The sequence below is a fragment of the Pseudorca crassidens genome, chromosome 16 (assembly GCF_039906515.1).
Source record: "Pseudorca crassidens isolate mPseCra1 chromosome 16, mPseCra1.hap1, whole genome shotgun sequence".
Classification (NCBI taxonomy): domain Eukaryota; kingdom Metazoa; phylum Chordata; class Mammalia; order Artiodactyla; family Delphinidae; genus Pseudorca; species Pseudorca crassidens.
In genome coordinates, this window is record NC_090311.1 from 56,055,039 (window position 1) to 56,071,614 (window position 16,576).

At 46.4% G+C, this 16,576-nt stretch overlaps 1 protein-coding gene across 29 annotated transcripts in view; it reads left to right on the top strand.

The window, feature by feature from the left end:
* KCNMA1 (potassium calcium-activated channel subfamily M alpha 1) overlaps nucleotides 1-16,576 on the top strand; it is a 748,425-nt gene that overhangs the window by 603,579 nt on the left and 128,270 nt on the right. For 15 of the 29 annotated variants that reach the window (XM_067710407.1, XM_067710411.1, XM_067710421.1 and 12 more), the window contains one exon: nucleotides 3,048-3,124. In XM_067710407.1, coding sequence (XP_067566508.1) covers nucleotides 3,048-3,124 — 77 coding nt within the window. Of the gene's footprint in view, nucleotides 1-3,047; nucleotides 3,134-13,523; nucleotides 13,698-16,576 lie in introns of those variants that run through there. The other 14 variants (XM_067710402.1, XM_067710403.1, XM_067710409.1 and 11 more) reach the window with 3 other exon arrangements.

The window sequence follows — 16,576 nt, forward strand, 5'->3', positions numbered from 1 at the left end:
CCTCCAGTCTCCTGCTGTCCCCTCCCATTGGCCAAACAACAGGAGAACCCGAGGACAAGGAGATCCTAAAGGCCAGCCTTGCAGGATGCGGATGTGGTCTTGATGCTGCCTGGGGCCAGGTCACCAGCTGTTTGGAGAAGGGGTGGGAGGAGAGGGAGCGGTGAGGAGGTCGGAGAGGATTGACATGGGAGGAGAAGGTACGGGGGGTGGGGGGGCATCCCGAAGAGTGTGAAAAGGCCCCCAGAATCCACAGCCATGGATTTCAAGTGAGATCAGTCAGCAGAGAGGCATGTCCTTTCCCCAGCAATGCTCAGCTGCTTGGGTGCCGGTGTCCAGTAGGGCGGGGCTTTGCCAGGTGAGCGTGAGAGGCAGAGATGCATGGGGAAGAGAATGGTGCCTGCAGAGAAGTACCACTTGGCAAAAATCAGCTGGAGCTTAGGCATTCTGCTCCCTTCAGCTGGGGGGCCGGGGGTGGTGTCTCTAGGTCACCACTCATTAACTTTACCTGTCTGGCCCTTCGAATATTTCACTTTCAGAATCCAGCTTTAATTCATGAAGTAATCATACTTTGTCTTTTCAATAGTCTCTTCAGACTCATCATCCTCTCACTATCTCTTTAGTAAAGATGTGTTAAGACCTTGGACTCTGGCACTAGACTGGATTTGAATCCTGGCTCTGCCACTCCTAGCTGTGTGCTCTTGGGCAGGCCACTTAACCTCTCTGTGCTTCAGTCTCCTTATCTGTAAAACAGAGATAATAGTATCTCCTTCAAAGGATTGTTCGAGGATCAAGTATGTTAATGCTTATAAAATGCTTAGAACAGCTCCTGGCCTATAATCTGTGCTCTATAAATGCTAGCTGTTACTTTTGTTACAATTATTATTATGTGTAGCATCAAATGGGGGAGAAAATGGCCAAAGGAAGTGGAAGCAAGATCACTTCCTCCTTTCCTGGCCTTCCCCGTTCAGGGCAGGTCATCACTGATTGGGTTCTTAGCCACATTGTCACTCAGACAAGCAGTCAGCTACCTTTCCTTTTTTGCAAGATGGATAAGAACTGGCATTTAAGTAGTGGGTGAGCTGATAGGGTGGGAAGAACTTTGGGCTTGGATTTAGAAGTCCTGGAGTCGGCCAAGGTCCAGACAGAATGACTTTGGGCAGGTCACAACAACCTCCTCAATTTACAGATGAGGAAGGACGGTGAGTCCCAGGGACTTTGACTGCAAGGTCTGCAAGACCTCTCCCAGATCGCGGAGTCCTAATGTTGGTTCCCAACCGGTGCCAGCCATAAGTGAAGTCCTGTGAGAAAGCAAAAAGGAACCAAGAATAAAATGGTCAAGAATTGTGTTTATTTCTTTATAGCCCGGGTCAAGGAAAGACTGTGTTTATCCCTGGCATTCAGTTGCATATTGGGAATAGTGAAGGTGGTGAGCCAAGGATTTTGTTAATGCCCTTATCCAGAGGGCTGTTCCAATGAATTTTATCACAGTATCCCCCAGTTTTGAAAGGACATAGGCCCCCAGTGCGATTCTTCTAGGCCCTGTGCATTTTATTTTGTTCCATTTATTCCTGCGCATTTTATTTTTAATTAATTAATTAATGTATTTATTTTTGGCTGCATTGGGTCTTCGTTGCTGGGCGCGGGCTTTCTCTAGTTGCAGCGAGCGGGGTCTACTCTTCATTGTGGTGCGCGGGCTTCTCATTGCGGTGGCTTCTCCTGTTGCAGAGCATGGGCTCTAGAGCACAGGCTCAGTAGTTGTGGCACACGGGCCTAGTTGCTCCACGGCGTGAGGGATCTTCCCGGACCAGGGATCAAACCTGTGTCCCCTGCATTGGCAGGCAGATTCTTAACCACTGTGCCACCAGGGAAGTCCCTATTCCTGTGCATTTTAAATAGTGCTCCGGGGCTTCCCTGGTGGCGCAGTGGTTGAGAATCTGCCTGCCAGTGCAGGGGACACGGGTTCGAGCCCTGGTCTGGGAGGGTCCCACATGCCGCAGAGCAACTAGGCCCGTGCACCACAACCACTGAGCCTGCGCGTCTGGAGCCTGTGCTCCGCAACAAGAGAGGCCGCGACAGTGAGAGGCCCGCGCACCGCGATGAAGAGCGGCCCCCGCTCGCCACAACTAGAGAAAGCCCTCGCACAGAAACGAAGACCCAACACAGCCAAAAATAAATAAATAAATAAATAAATAAATAGTGCTCCAATGGCCTTGTTTTGTCTCATCCAGAATATCTCCGACACAGCCAATAGACCTTGTAATCATATATGAACATTTGAGTCACAGGAGAGGATTTTCTTGTTGGTTGCCTCCTCTGGGTCTCCTTCTATCCAGCCCAATCCTATAATACCCTCTGCCCACCCCATCCAAAGGGTCACATGAGCTGTGCTCCTTAGTAAGAAGAAAACCTTCGGTGATGATGTGTTCTCAGGCCTGGATGGTATGGGAGTGAGTCCAGCCAGTTTGGGAGTAAATACGGGCTATGATACCCCAGAAGGAATTTGATAGAGGGCCCCTTTGACTTTCCCTTTCCACCTTCCTCCTCAACCTCTCTCGCTCTGGCTGACAAGAGAAGGTGCTTTCCAAGTGAGTAGGCTAATATTTTTATTTGACTGAGGAATGTCACCCTTGTGCCCCTTTAATACCTATTTGACCAGACCGTGAGGATGTCGGAGATGTATTTAACTTCCCGCCAAGGGCCCAGAGCTGGTTGCCCATGTGTTCTGACGAGCAGCATTTAGAGCTGTTCTCCAAAATGAAAGAGGAGCGAGCAGATGTGGTGTGTCACGTCAGCAATCTCTCTCCCAGCTCCTTTTCAAATAAAAGTTTATGAAGAGAAGCACTAACTCAAATCGCAGAATCCTATGTTTGAAATAAATGGTCTCGCAACAAACATTTCCGTCTGTAAACGTCTAAACCTTTCAGAAGATTAAAGGAAATTAGTGCTGGCGTGTTTCATTAATTTGGCACCATGGTGGAGGAAATGTGGTCCTCATTTCACTTGGGTGGATTATGAATCGTGTCAGTTTTTCCATTCTTTTCCTCCAGGGCATTTTTTTACTGCAAGGCCTGTCATGATGACATCACGGATCCCAAAAGAATAAAAAAATGTGGCTGCAAACGGCGTAAGTAGTGTTTCTTTCCCCCTTCCCTCCCTCTTTCCTTCCTTTTTTCCCCAAATTCATTTCCCTTCTCCTTTTCCTTTTAAAGAAACACTAAACATCAAGCGCGTTCTTGAATACGTTTATGTTTCACCCTGCAGTTTAAAGAGACATGAAATTAATACCTGTCCTCACTTGATCAGAGCAGAGGATGGAAAATCACCACCATCAACACCTCGGCGTGAGCCTCATGCCTAGTCCCCACTTCTTGACTCTGAAGGGATGCCTAGGTAGATGTGTCCAGTCAAACGGAGCAAACGCAGTGCAGGAGAAGGAGGGCAGCCAAGGCCCTGGAGGAGGGAGTGGTTTTGCCTAGTGATTTCCGGTGGATGGGAGGCTGTCAAGTGTAAAGATGGCCGTGCTAGGGCTGACGGGAAACTGGGTCTGAGGATTCGGTCTCTCAAATGGGAGCTGACTCTCTTTGCATTTGGGATTCCTGCCAGTTTGGGTACCAAAGGCCAGAGTTTTCAATTGTGATACCCTCAGACTGGCCCAAGGAAGGAACTTGGTCATCACCAATGGGCTTTATTTGCCATTGCCCCGGTGACCAACCTCAAACACCATTGCTCTTTGGGGTAGACTAGGTTGGGCTTGATAGCTCCTGACATATCGTCTCAGACTCCTTACAAAGCAGCTTGCCACTGGGACTTCTTGAGAAAGATATGGTAAATCAGGAATGGTGGATGGTGAGCTCTCGAAAAACTAGGGCTCAAAGAGAGGTTTGCAGTCGTTCTGTTGCATTGCCTAATAGAATTTGTTCACAGCCCTGGAGAAAACAGCGATAGTGATGCCTTCCTTCCCATGGTGATTTAATGTTTCCAAAGCTCTATATGATCATTATTTTTGTTGTTCCTCCCCATAACCCTGCGTATCTGGCAGATGGTGTTATTAATCCCATTTTACAAAAAGAGGAAACTGAGGCTCCAAGTCTCATGGGAGGATGAGATTGCTGAGTGTCACATAGATCCAACAGACGGGGGTTCAGGTTCACCCGAAGGCTTCTCTTGGTGCCGTGCCCTCGTCTTTTTTCTAAGAGAGAAGGTCAGGGTGGGTGAAATTGGGTCTGATGAGTAAGAACCCAACTATAAAGGATCACCCCATAAAATACTTTTTGTCAAGCACACACCAGACAGAAGAGCACCATTCCTGAGGTACGCTGACCAGAGCAAAAGGTTCTTTCACAGAGGCCGTAAAGGGGAGCACAGGAAATAACAAAATCGGTGAGACGTAAACACCACTCTGCTGGAGCCTGGAGGAGGCCCTCAGCCTCGTGGGCAAATACCCAGAGAAGCACTCTTGGTCTAGAGCAGTCTCTGTAGAAATCTTCTTGGGCTGGTTCCCAAGCTTGGGGCAGCTTAGGTCCACTGTTCTGCTCCCCCTTCTCCACTGACTTAACACACATGGCCCCCTCCACCCAGCTCTGACACCTCACCAAAATGAGTATCCATACGTCAGGACAGGAACCTCTGACTTCTTGGGGCCTAAGAACTCTCCAGGTCCGACAACCTACCAGGAAGAGCGTCCAAGGGCCTATAGAGGCACAGAACAAACTCACTCCCCAACCAATCCCCCAAACTCCGTAACTCAAAAGACCCTTCTCACCAGGCAGTGCTCCCGGCCCAGCTCAGTTATCTGTAAACACAGAAACACAGCTCAGCTGACCAGGCATCACCCAGCTCACTTCCATCAGAAGGAACACAACATCCCAAGGCAGAAGTACGTGAGAGAGAGTAACAAATACAAGAGGATGAACCCATGTCAGAAAACACTTGTAGTGGAGAGGGTTGGGGAATGTAGGAGAGTATTGAGGCCCATGACCCTTGACCAGATACTTGCCGGAGAACCTGGCCCCGTGGGGGTATCAGTGAAATGACAAGGCTACTTTCACGTGGCGATCAGTCATTCACATGTGTTCGAGTGCCTTCTTCGTGCAAGGCGCTATTCAGGGTGCTAGGGATGGAGCAGTGAACGAGATAGGCCCTGCCCTCCCGAAGCCTTCACTCTAGTGAATGGAGGCAAGCAATGATCACAGCAATAATTAAATGCCTTCAGACAGAGACAAGTGCTCTGAAGAGAGAGGAGACTGCCTGAGGGTGTGAGGGACCTGGTAGGGTTGCTGCTTTAGCTAGAGAGGTCTGGAAGACCTCCTTTGAGAGGTGACACTGAAGCTGAGACTCAGTCCAGGTAGACAGAAGAGCAAGGGCAAAGGTAGGGATAAGTTAGTGGTGTTTGAGGTAAGGCAGGAAGGCCAGTGGGGCTGGTGGGATTGGGGAGAGGGTGGTAGGAGACGAGGTCAAAAAGGCAGGCAGGGGCCATGGGAAGAAACGGGGTTTTGGTGTTACGATAAATACAGCCATTGGAAGAGTTTAAACAAGTTAATGACATCATCAGTTCTTATTTTAAAGGGTCTCCCTGGTGACTGGACAGAGAACAGGCTCTAGGGAGGCATGAGTGGAAATGGCAGGAGGAAGAGTGAGCATCTCTGACTCCTGCTCTGATGCTGGAATGTTCCTCACAGGGCACTATCTATAGTAGAACCCAGCAGACTGATTTTTAAGTCCCTAGAAATGAGGATTTGGCCTCTAGGATATTTTTCCATCTTGGTTCCAGGCAAACAAACGGCAGCTGACTTGAACTTCGTCCTGGAGAGAGAGGCACGTAATTGTTGGAAATAATTCTGCTCTCCTCATTACCTTTAACGTCGGTTCAGCTAGTGAATCGAATGATCTCCCATCCTGCGCAGCACAGATTGCTACAAAAGGACTGTCCCTGCAAAGCCAAGCCAGTGTGACAGGGCCTTGATCTCTCCCTCTGCACCCCTCTCCCCTCCGTGGCTCCTTGTCTCATAGACGCCCTCGGCTGTGAGGTTAATGTTTGATAACAATCAGAATTGTCCAGATATCATTCTTCCTCATTAAAAGGTCATAGCCTGTGTTACAGAGGGTGGGTTGCGGATGTGTATGTGTAAATTGTGGTTCGAGTAAAACGAATGATTAAACATGAACGTCCTAGGGCATACCAGGCAGGTTAGGAAATTGGTGAAGATAGATTTTGTTTGCAAAGAAACTTTTGTTAGAAGTAGAGCGAGAATTATTAATAATGCGGGGCAGGGGGGTTCCTGCCTTTGAATGCACGTTGCCTGGTGCCCTAAGTTGGAGAGGGCAGCTGACCCATAGTCAACTGCCCAAACCTGTTAGGCCAGGTATTAATAATTCACCCTGGAATGATAAGTTTCCGGGAGGGCAGAGCTGATGACATCAGTGGTCTTTATCTACAGTTTTCTAACCCTCCCCTCCCAACCTGGCTTTTCCCTTTCCAAATAACCCTCCACCCAGCCCCCAACCTCCCCATTCACCTTCATTCAACAGCCTTAAGCATCTCGCGTCATACTATCTGGAGAAATGTCAAGTGTGCACACTCCATTTTTGGAAATTCTCTGGTAGTATAGTTTAACTTTTGCATTTTTTCCCATTTCTTCATAGTTCTCCATCAAGGAAGAGTGTCAAACTCAGCTGTCTGGCCAAGGAGCAAGTTCTCAGAATCTACTATTTACCTATTTTCTTTTTCTGTATAACAAACCCAGTCTAACGATTTACTTTTTCTCCCCCAGCCTCTAAATATTTGCCAAAAGGTGGACTCCTAGGGGACAAGTCATGTCTAAATTGCTGTGTTTGAAGGAATTTTCTTTAACTTCTAATCATTGACATATTTGTGATTTATTTTCTTTCTCTTTGCTGCCTTGGAATACTGCCCCTACTCTATTTTAACTGCACACTGGTAGTGATATATTGTGAGTAAAACGGGTTCCCAGCAGCCCGGAATCCAGTCCCCCCTGTCTTTCTCTAGAAGAGAAACTTCTTTTATTTTCTGTGCAGTTGCAGTTTCTTTTTTCTTTTGGTATTTATGTTGCATGTAGCAGTGACATCATACCCCAACTCGGTCTGCAGAGTAGCCTGGAGCTGGAGAACCCTGCGAGCAGGGAACCCCTCTCTGTTCATCCACCCTCCCCCCCCCACCCAACCCCCGCCAGCCTCTTGTCAGCTTCTGGCGCTGTCTTATTTTTCCACTTGAAAATAAGACCTTAACAACAGTGTTTCTCTTGAAGGCCTTGTCTCAGGACCTTTAGGGGACACTGAGTCAGCTGAGGTAATTACCACTAGCTCTAGATGCTTCGTCAATTGGGGTTCATTGTCATGCTTGCCTTTGATAAATTATACTTGGTCTCCTCTGCTATTAAGCTTGAATCCCTATCCTGACGGAAACACATATGCTACATATATATTCCCACGTTGTGATATATATGATATGTACCAGTACTTTATATGTAAAAATGTACATTTTTATATATAAGCGTAGAGATATTTTATAGAGAGAGTGATGTATTTATTACACCATATGTGCCTCTCTATACGAGAAAGCGCTTGAGAGAGAATTAATTGGACACCCAGCTTTGGGACTGTAAGTATCTAAATTGCCTTACTGGAGACGAGTAAGTTCTACAGTGGTAATTATTTCCTGTAGTCTATGAAGCACCTTGCTTTAAAATGAAATTTCTCCCTCGGTAATACCCGCTAGGACATACCTAGTTCCTCTGTGGGTGTCAGGCATCTTGCAGGATCCATTTACTTGTTTAAGGAAGAGAAAGATGGCTTGAAGAGAACACTCCATTTCATTAATGAGCTATGTAGAAGCCAGAATGAGTAAATACAAGTCTCTGAGCCCCTGAATGACTCCAGGAATAGGACCGTCTCTCCCAGCAAGATGTGGCCATTGACGAGGAGCTCGTAGACCCGTATTTCTGTGTGTGACTTAGAGCAGTGCTGCTTTCAGCAGCACCAGCGATGAGCATCCGTCTTTACTCACTTACGAGAGACCCAACCTGTTGACCAGTCTAGCGGCCCTGGAGTTTGCAGGAGATGTCTCCGCACCTGGTCCTCTCCTGCTCCTTTGCAGAAGAAGAGGCAAGTTGGTCATCTGGTTTGGGCTAGTCTTCACAGTTGGAGGGTACGGAATGCTCAACGTACCAACAAAACAAAACAATGACCTTCTTCGGTTCAGAGCAAAATTCTGCCCAAATTGACTTCATGGCTCCCTTTATCTGCAGAACACCTTGAAAAATGACTTCAGGGCATGAACCGCTTTCCTACCTGCAGAGCTGCCTACTGTATCTAATGATCTTTCAGAACTGGAGGGAAACCGTGATGTCAATCAACAAACAACTCTCGTGCCAAATTCCTCTGTCTTCTCCAGCCACAATATGGTATTGAGGGAGGGTCAGCTAGTTCGGTGTGCTCTCTGCTGCTGACATTAACCAGCTTTTTCTTTCCCTTCTTTCCGTTCTTGGAAATCCACCTGAAAGGTCTTTCTCCTTCCTCCAGAAGCTAATCAGAGGAATTTTGCTAAGTGAAGACATCATTCCTCATTTATAGGACCTGAAAGAACGCTCTTGGATTCCCACTGTCCCATCAAACAAATGCCTTCACCATTCACCTCGGTGGACTTTTTCTTCCATGTATATTTTAACTTAAAATTTTGTTGCTGCCGAGAATATGAAGAGCAGCTCCAGAGTCAAGGCTTGGAAATAAGCCTTCCTTCATTGGGTTGATTTTAAACAGGAAGTTGCAATCTGACAAGTGTCTGTGAATTGAATGGCAGGGTTTTTTTTTTCTTCTGCCCCAGTCTTGTCTTGAATTGCTCCATTTGAAACCTAAAATATTTTTTTCCCCAGCAGTTGGGAAATGTCACCTGAGCTTTTCAGTTCAGCACTGCTTTTCCTGCCCCTTCCATCCCACCCTGGAAATTAAGATTCTACAGTTGGAAACTGGCTGACAGTTTGGTTGCTGGTGCAGGAGGCAGATGGAGCCGAGAGCAGGATAGAGTCCAGCTCCCTCCTCCATTCCAGGCTTGGCTCCAAAGGGCTAACCAGCAGAGAACCTGAACTTGACAACCCATTGTCAGTTTGACACAAGGAAAGAGCAGTAACTAAGCTACATCGACAGCAGCCCCTTCTCTACAGGTTTTCTTTCTCATGATTGAGACCTTCGAATATATGAGAAAAGTTGTCCAAGAGTACGTCTGAGAAATCTTCCAGTTCTCAGTCTTCCAGTAAATGGCTTTGATGAAGTCCACGAGGGAAACGCTTTTATTTTGTCTCTACAAATAGCACTAGGAAGTCATAATGGAAACATTGGATGAATATCCACTTCGTCGTGGGGAAGGCAAGCACATAAAAGCTTTTTCTCAAACTGTAAAACTTCTAGGGCAGAGTTCTTGGAGGAGAAAGGTGAGACCCAGGGTCTTGGCAACTGCATAAGCTCTTTGCATCTGTGGCGCCAGTCCAAGAACAAGAACCTGATGATGTGGGCCAAGGAGAAAACTGAGTCTGCAGAGGCTTCTGTTTCTGCCTTCTCCGAGTTAAGTTGGCCAGTGGGGGCAATTAATTGAGCGTAAAGTTCCAAGAGTACTAAGATGGAATGACAAGTAGCTGCAGCATTAACACCTCTGAGAGACACACTCTCGTCTGTTCCCTGTCTCAGGAAGCTACAGCAGGGCTTTAAGGAGACCCAGCCAGCTGGTGCTGTGAAGGGGTCCTTCTCTGCGGACCGCGGCTGCAGAGCCGATGTGCTTGCAAGTTGCCACTTTTGACCACTCTAGGACCATGTTCTAGAACCTCTCTCGCCTTAATCTCCGCTCTTTCCTAAACTTCTGCTGTGCATTGGGAGAAGCCATTGAATTGAAATGACACTGCACGTTTCAATTCTTAAGAGGCACACAGCGTCCTCTCCCAGCTAGTTCAGGTGATCTGTTAACTAGCTGCTCTTCCACACAGATCCACTAGATGTCCTCACAGATCTACTTAGTATTACCATTGAGCTCCTGGGGAAAACTCCCTTTCTGAGGATTGAGATTGAGGAAGTCATTGGGTGACTCGATAGAAAAGAAAATCAGCAAACACCAGAGGAGAGAGGGTACTTCATGTGGCCAGGGAGTAGATAGGAAACTTACTTCTGTTTTAAATAAATACTGAAACTTTCAAAATTGCTCCTTGAAACCTAACCTTGGGAGTTTTAAGCAGCACTCTGATATCTGAAATTAACCTTCGAACCTACATCAGCTCTAGAAAAGGAAACAATCATGGAGACGTGGAAATAAAATACCGGTGGTTCTGGCTATCCACAATTCACTGAAACGAAACTGAAGGATTAGGAAGCAGAGAGCGTCGAGGGGGATGAGGGATGGTATTTTCCGAAGTCAGAGGTCCACGACTTAATTTTGATATAATTTTATTTTACAACTTGAGAGTATAATTTTACACACAGAGTATCCACTTCTCCTGGAACAGCTACCACCAGAGAGGCAAATCCTCACCCAGTTTTAGTTAAAGAGCTTGTTCGTGACTCACAAAATGGCCCAGAGGAAGGCTCTTCCTGGCTGGGACACACATCCTTCAAGCCTGACGGATCGCAACCACCAGATGGGAGGTCAGAATGGGCCTTACCTTTTAAGAAAGTGGACCCAGAAGTATGTAGGTGAAGACACCCGATAGGGGGGTCAGTGAAAATGGACTATTCCAGAAGTAAAGCAAGGAGCCAACCTCGCAGTTGGTGGCACCTTGGGCTAGACATTGTAATAATTCACAAAGGTTTGTCAGTGTGTGGGGCTCAATCATTTTTAACTGTTTCTGTCCTGTCTTTGAGCCTCTCATCCATCATTCTTGCTGATTTTTTTTGTTTTTTTTCCTTTTTGTGGTGGTGCTTGTTTGTCTTCTGAGATTTCTCTTTTGGATTTGGTGTGACTGTAAAACTGATGACTGGGAAGGAATGGAGAGAAAGAGCATGTCTTCTTTTTTATGCATATACTGCTTTGGAATGTGAGTGCTCACAATTAACATTTAATCTTCTTATAGCAAATGGTTTTTTTGCTGCTTTGATTACCAATTTCAGCTTGTTCCTGCATGCTAACACTATGAAATTTTAGAACAATGCATGGTCTCCGGAAGAGCCAACAATAACAATTGCAAACAGTCCCTGAGAGGCACTGGTTTGAAGTTGTGTTTCCTCCTGAACCCTTATCAAGTAGGAGGTTTCAATCACCCATTATGATGGGCTTACCTCTGACAAAATCATTTTGAAAGTTATTCCGCCCCCATCCTCCCTCCCCTTGTCCTTAAAGGGTATATATATAAGAACTTGCTTTCCCTATCAATGTGTCAGAGTCTGTTATTGTATGTGAACCCAAAATGGCAGTATGGAAACGAAAACCAGGCACTGTTGCTAATGAGAAGCATAGCATTTCAGAGTTTGATGGGCTTCTCTTCTGCTACAGCATTTGATTAAAGTTTTTTCAAAACGATTTATCTACAGCAAAACAAAAAATCATCTTCGTTTCCCTCCTCTGTATAAATAACAAGTCAATATTTCCAGTAAAAGAACTAAGAAGGAAAAAAAACAAGCAAGTGGTCTGCGAGTTGTACACCAGATCTGGATGCATTTAAAATAACTTTATTTTCATGTCTTCAACTGAAGACTGTTTTGCCTTTCTCGACTTCGACAACTGCTGTTTGGGGTGTCTGGGCAATCCCACCATGCCTTCTAAATTCTTCTGATTCAAATGCTATAGTGGAACTTTTTCTTTTTTCTTTTTTTCATAAAAGCTAAGCTGAGGAATGATGTCCCACGCAGTGAACAGGGCTGGGGCTGCATGATGATGATCTGAACAACTGACTAGCTAGGATGCTAAAAGAACATGTCGCTAAAAGTGTGAGCCAGGATTACAGGAATGGAGTTGCTGCTCAAGGGATCTCTCATTCATCTGCCCCAGTGCCTGTTCCTCACAACCATAATGTTACCCCTGCTTGACCAATAGACTGTATGGCACGTCATAAAGGTCTTAGAACAGGACTTGACCCATTGGAGAGATTTAAACCCCTCTTCCTGGTGACTGTAACATTCAAAACCACTAGCCATATTTTAAAGTAAGAGTGCAACCATTTCTCCACTAAGAAAAAAAACAATGGGGGAAAAATGATTTTCACGATGGAAGGTGTGGGCACAGGGAATAACACCTCTCCAGTTCAGCTGACTGTTTGGCTGTGTTGCTTGGAATAAACATGAATTCTTCTCCCGTCTTGCGAAAGGAGCAGGCAGGTTCATGCTAAGGATAAACCAAGATGTTTGCCTGCTGTAGCGTCACAATGAGGTACAAAAAGCTTCTCTTGTACTGAAATATAAATTGGCTTGAAGGGTGAAGGTGCAGGGCCTTGAGAACTATTACAGTGATGTCCAACAACTTCTGTACGTTAGCACTCAAGTTGGATTCCCAGGCAGTGCAGAACCTATGATATTAGCTTGAGAGGAGCTATCAGTGCCTCGCGCAAATCTTAGTAAGATATTTTATGTGGGATCTATTCTCTCATTTCATGTTTTGTAATTTTTCATCTACTTTTGGCCGATATTTTCTATATAAGAAAAAAATATGGTTAACCAATAGCCCGATAACTTTCTGAATTTTTTTTTTTTGGGAGGGGGAGAGAAGAGCAGATGCGATTTTCAGATTCTCTCAGCTTCAAGCAGAAAATACACCCATGAGTAGCTACATGCGTTGCAATAGACGAACATCTCGTATGCTTTGGGTGATTTCTTATTTGTGAACTGCCTTTAATGTCAGATAGGCAGTGTTAGCCTTGAGGAGCTGCACTTCTTATATGGACAGATTTGGGTATTTGCTCTGTCAAGACTAAATTTAAATTCCTGTAGGCATCCTGTAAACTCACTCTGGGGAAGTTCAGCAGAGGCATCCTCAGATTCTATATTAACACGTAATCGTTTCATATCTAATTGGATGAAAGCTTGTCCCAGCCTCTGCCTAATGCCCAGAAATGGATGGAAATTAGAAAGCCTACGTACTAGATATTTTTGCATCTTGCAAAAGCCATTTATTGTACACAATAAGCAATTAATCGATTGGCTGTGTGTATATTTTGTCCTCCTGTATTAATTGTGCCAGGGGAAAAAATGTTGGTTACATTTTTGCTGTCTCCAGTGTGTGCTGCTTCTCATCCAGCAACCCGGTTGTCATCAGCCGTGTCCTTGCCCGTGGTCACCCGCTTCACCCAGGGTAGAAAAATAATGTGCGACAGCCTTGGGGGACTCTACAGGCGATGGCTATTTTCTCTGCTTTTTCCAATGTACAACCAAAGTGTTACCAACAGTTCTCTCTGCATTTTTTTTTCTGGGTCAAGACTGTTAACGTGAACTAAGACCTGTGTTCAATCCCTTCAGCTCCCTTCCAGCTGCCTTGCTGTGTGTGACCTTGCCATTAACTACCGCTCTTCCTCTCGTCCCATCCAACCCCATGGTTATAGCCAAGATGTCCATCTACAAGAGAATGAGACGGGCATGTTGTTTTGATTGCGGACGTTCTGAGCGTGACTGCTCGTGCATGTCAGGCCGTGTGCGTGGTAACGTGGACACCCTTGAGAGAGCCTTCCCACTTTCTTCTGTCTCTGTTCATGATTGCTCCACCACTTTCCGTGCCTGTAAGTTTAACCCCAACACATACAGTTCCATGTCTGTGCTGTCTGTGGCATCACCCCCGTCTCGTGTCGTGCCCTGTGGTGCTGTGAGTCGGTCGGGCTGATGTTCTCCTCCCAGTGTATGTGGTGATGTGTTGCCCTCGCTGCCTGTGTCACTGTGTACGTGCTGGGGAGGCCTCCCTCCCTATTCTGTGAACTTGTTGTGTCTCTTGTAAGAGCGTGCAGGCTGTGATATTATAATCCAGTGGTATTATTCCTCTCTCCTTTAAGTAAATATGCTTGGAAATAAATGTGAAAACACATCAAATACTATATTGATATCAGAGATGCATGGAAATGTATATCTTACTATTTGGGGAAAGGGGTTAGACATCGGATTGGGTCGAAAGGAGGAAGGAAAACGGTTTAGAGAGAACAAGCCAACTCTGGCATGAAATTGCTTTTAGTGAGCTTGGATACTTTCCAAAATATAACAGGGTTTCAATGCAGATGGGTTTTTTTGGGTTTTTTTGCTGTGTCCCCCTAACCTGTATCTCGTTCCTCCAGTGCCAGATTGCCTACTATGCTCTGAAAAAGAATCTGCCAACCTATACAGACCGCTGGTTTCTAGAGCTTCCCCTCAAAAAGATGACTCATTCAAAGGATCAGCCCATTAATATCTTTCATTTTTCTCTAGAAATATAGCCCCCTGTTTAAGGTATCTTGTAGCGACTGTGATTCCAAATAACAACAAAAATCATGAGCCGAGAAGCTCCGTGGTTCCCTCGAGCCCATCGTGGAGCCTTGGGGTCAGTCTTTGCCCCCCGCAAGTTCAGAGGCGTTCAGGAGTCTCTCAGGGTCTTGCAGCGGCAGCTGGCGAGGCTGAGCTACACCAGATTCCCGAGCACCTTTCCCTGCCCCCACGCTACCCTTGTCTTCAGCATGGACTTTGCTTGTGTTTACTGACGTGGTACATGGGTGATGCTCCTGAAAGCTCCAGCTTGTTCACTGAGGGCCCTCGTCTAAGGGCAGAAGAGGTTGTGCTCTGCTTGAGGACTTGGATACCTTAAAGTATGGCTGTCGCCTTATTTTCACATTTTTGGTAGCATGGGCGGTAGGAGACAACCTCTCTGTGTTCATCCCTTCCTCTTGAAAGCACCCGCCGCGTTTGCTGGTAACCATATTATCCACTCTCTTTTCTTCCAAGTGCCCAGAGCGGGTTGAGCTAAATTTTCACCAGCAGCAGTTAATTTACTCTGGCAACAAGGAGGGAAAAGAGCCTGCGGTCCCAGCATGGTGTGCTTGTGTGGCAGTGATGGGGCGTCCAGGGCTGAGGGAGCCCTCACATCACTGTATGCAGTGGAGTGTGCCATGCCCGGTGCTGGTGTTGGAAACCGCAGTTCAGGTCTGAGACATTATTGTGCTTGGAGCGGTCGTAGAGGCATTTGGAAAAGTTCCATCTAGGACCAGAGAATCATCATCGTCTCTGATTTATGATTCACTGCCCCATCCGAACAGTGCCGAGGGACAGGATTCATTTTTTTTTTAAGTGATACTGAATAGACGTGGTGTTGAGAGGCATTTTGGACTGTCCCATCATATTGACCTAAACTCCTAGGAAGGAAATTTCCTTTAAATCTTTCTTGCGCATGCCATCGTACATGCCCTTACTCCTTTATTCTCATCACACTTCTGTCTGGTTCATATGACACCACCAAGGTGAACTCGGTCACAACCATACAAAGCATTTGTTTGTCTACGGTGTATGGCAAGACACCAGGTTCAGAGACAGGAGCTGGGGAGGGGGAGTGGAGGGGTGAGCTGTGGTGGCCCAGTTTGGCCACATCTCTCTGATTGATGGTGATGAATGTAAGCACCCGCCCCCTCGGTTACCCGTCTAAGGCACAACTTCTACTTTCACGTAACCGCTAGGCTCTAAAACCTTGGCCAGAGATCCAGTGGAGAAAAGGAAGGAGCCACTCAGGCTCTAAACTAAGGCCTGTGGTCATGTCTTGGCACCGGCCACCCATACCAATCACAGCAAATCTGTGTCCCCTACGTGAGGCCCATGATACCCAGTGTGTGCAATTTCCATCTTATCCAGGAGAAACCATAATTGGAGGGATTTCTCAGCTCTGCAATTTAATCCAAGTGTTGATGGAGGCCAGGAGGAGAAAAACTTGGGGTGGGATGGTCCCGTCTTCTCAGAAACATCCTGGGCATGAGACTGCTGTCTTTCTACCCCTCCAGCATCAGCTCCACCATGGAAAATGTGGAGCTTTGGGCTGTGTGTCGAAGGCGTAACTGGTACTGACAGCTTGGGGGGTGGGAGTGGGGGTGGGGTTTGCCTCCTCTGTTTTCATCAGTCTCCCTGCCGTCGTCACTCCGTCAAACAAAAGCAGATTTCATCCATCCCTGTGTGAGTCCGCTCACCTTTGACCATTAATAATAAGTTAGAAAAATCCATTCCAATTTGATCCCCTTCGTGGGCCCACATAAGCCCTTCTCCTCCAATTAAAGAATGTCTACGTCTACGCAGAATTCCTCTGGCAGAGCTCCAATAGCAATCCCCGGGCTTCCCTCGCTGGTGGTGGGGTTGGGTGGTGCCCATTGGACAGAGCTGGTTGCCTCAAAGAGCGGTGGTGAGAGTGGGCTTTTCATTAAATATGAGCAGATGTGAAATGTAGAGGGCTTGACAATTAGAAATGGCAGGAGAAGGGCCCTTGAATCAAAGTGAGGTCAGATGGGCGGATCAGATTACTTCTCTTACATTCTTTAGTTGTTCCGAAAATCATTTTGAATTAGTGTCAACGGAGCCGTGATGGGGTTTGCCCTTTGTCTTTTATGCTGGGGCTGTATTGTTTCCCAAGACACTCATTAAAGGTCATTATATTATTACAGAG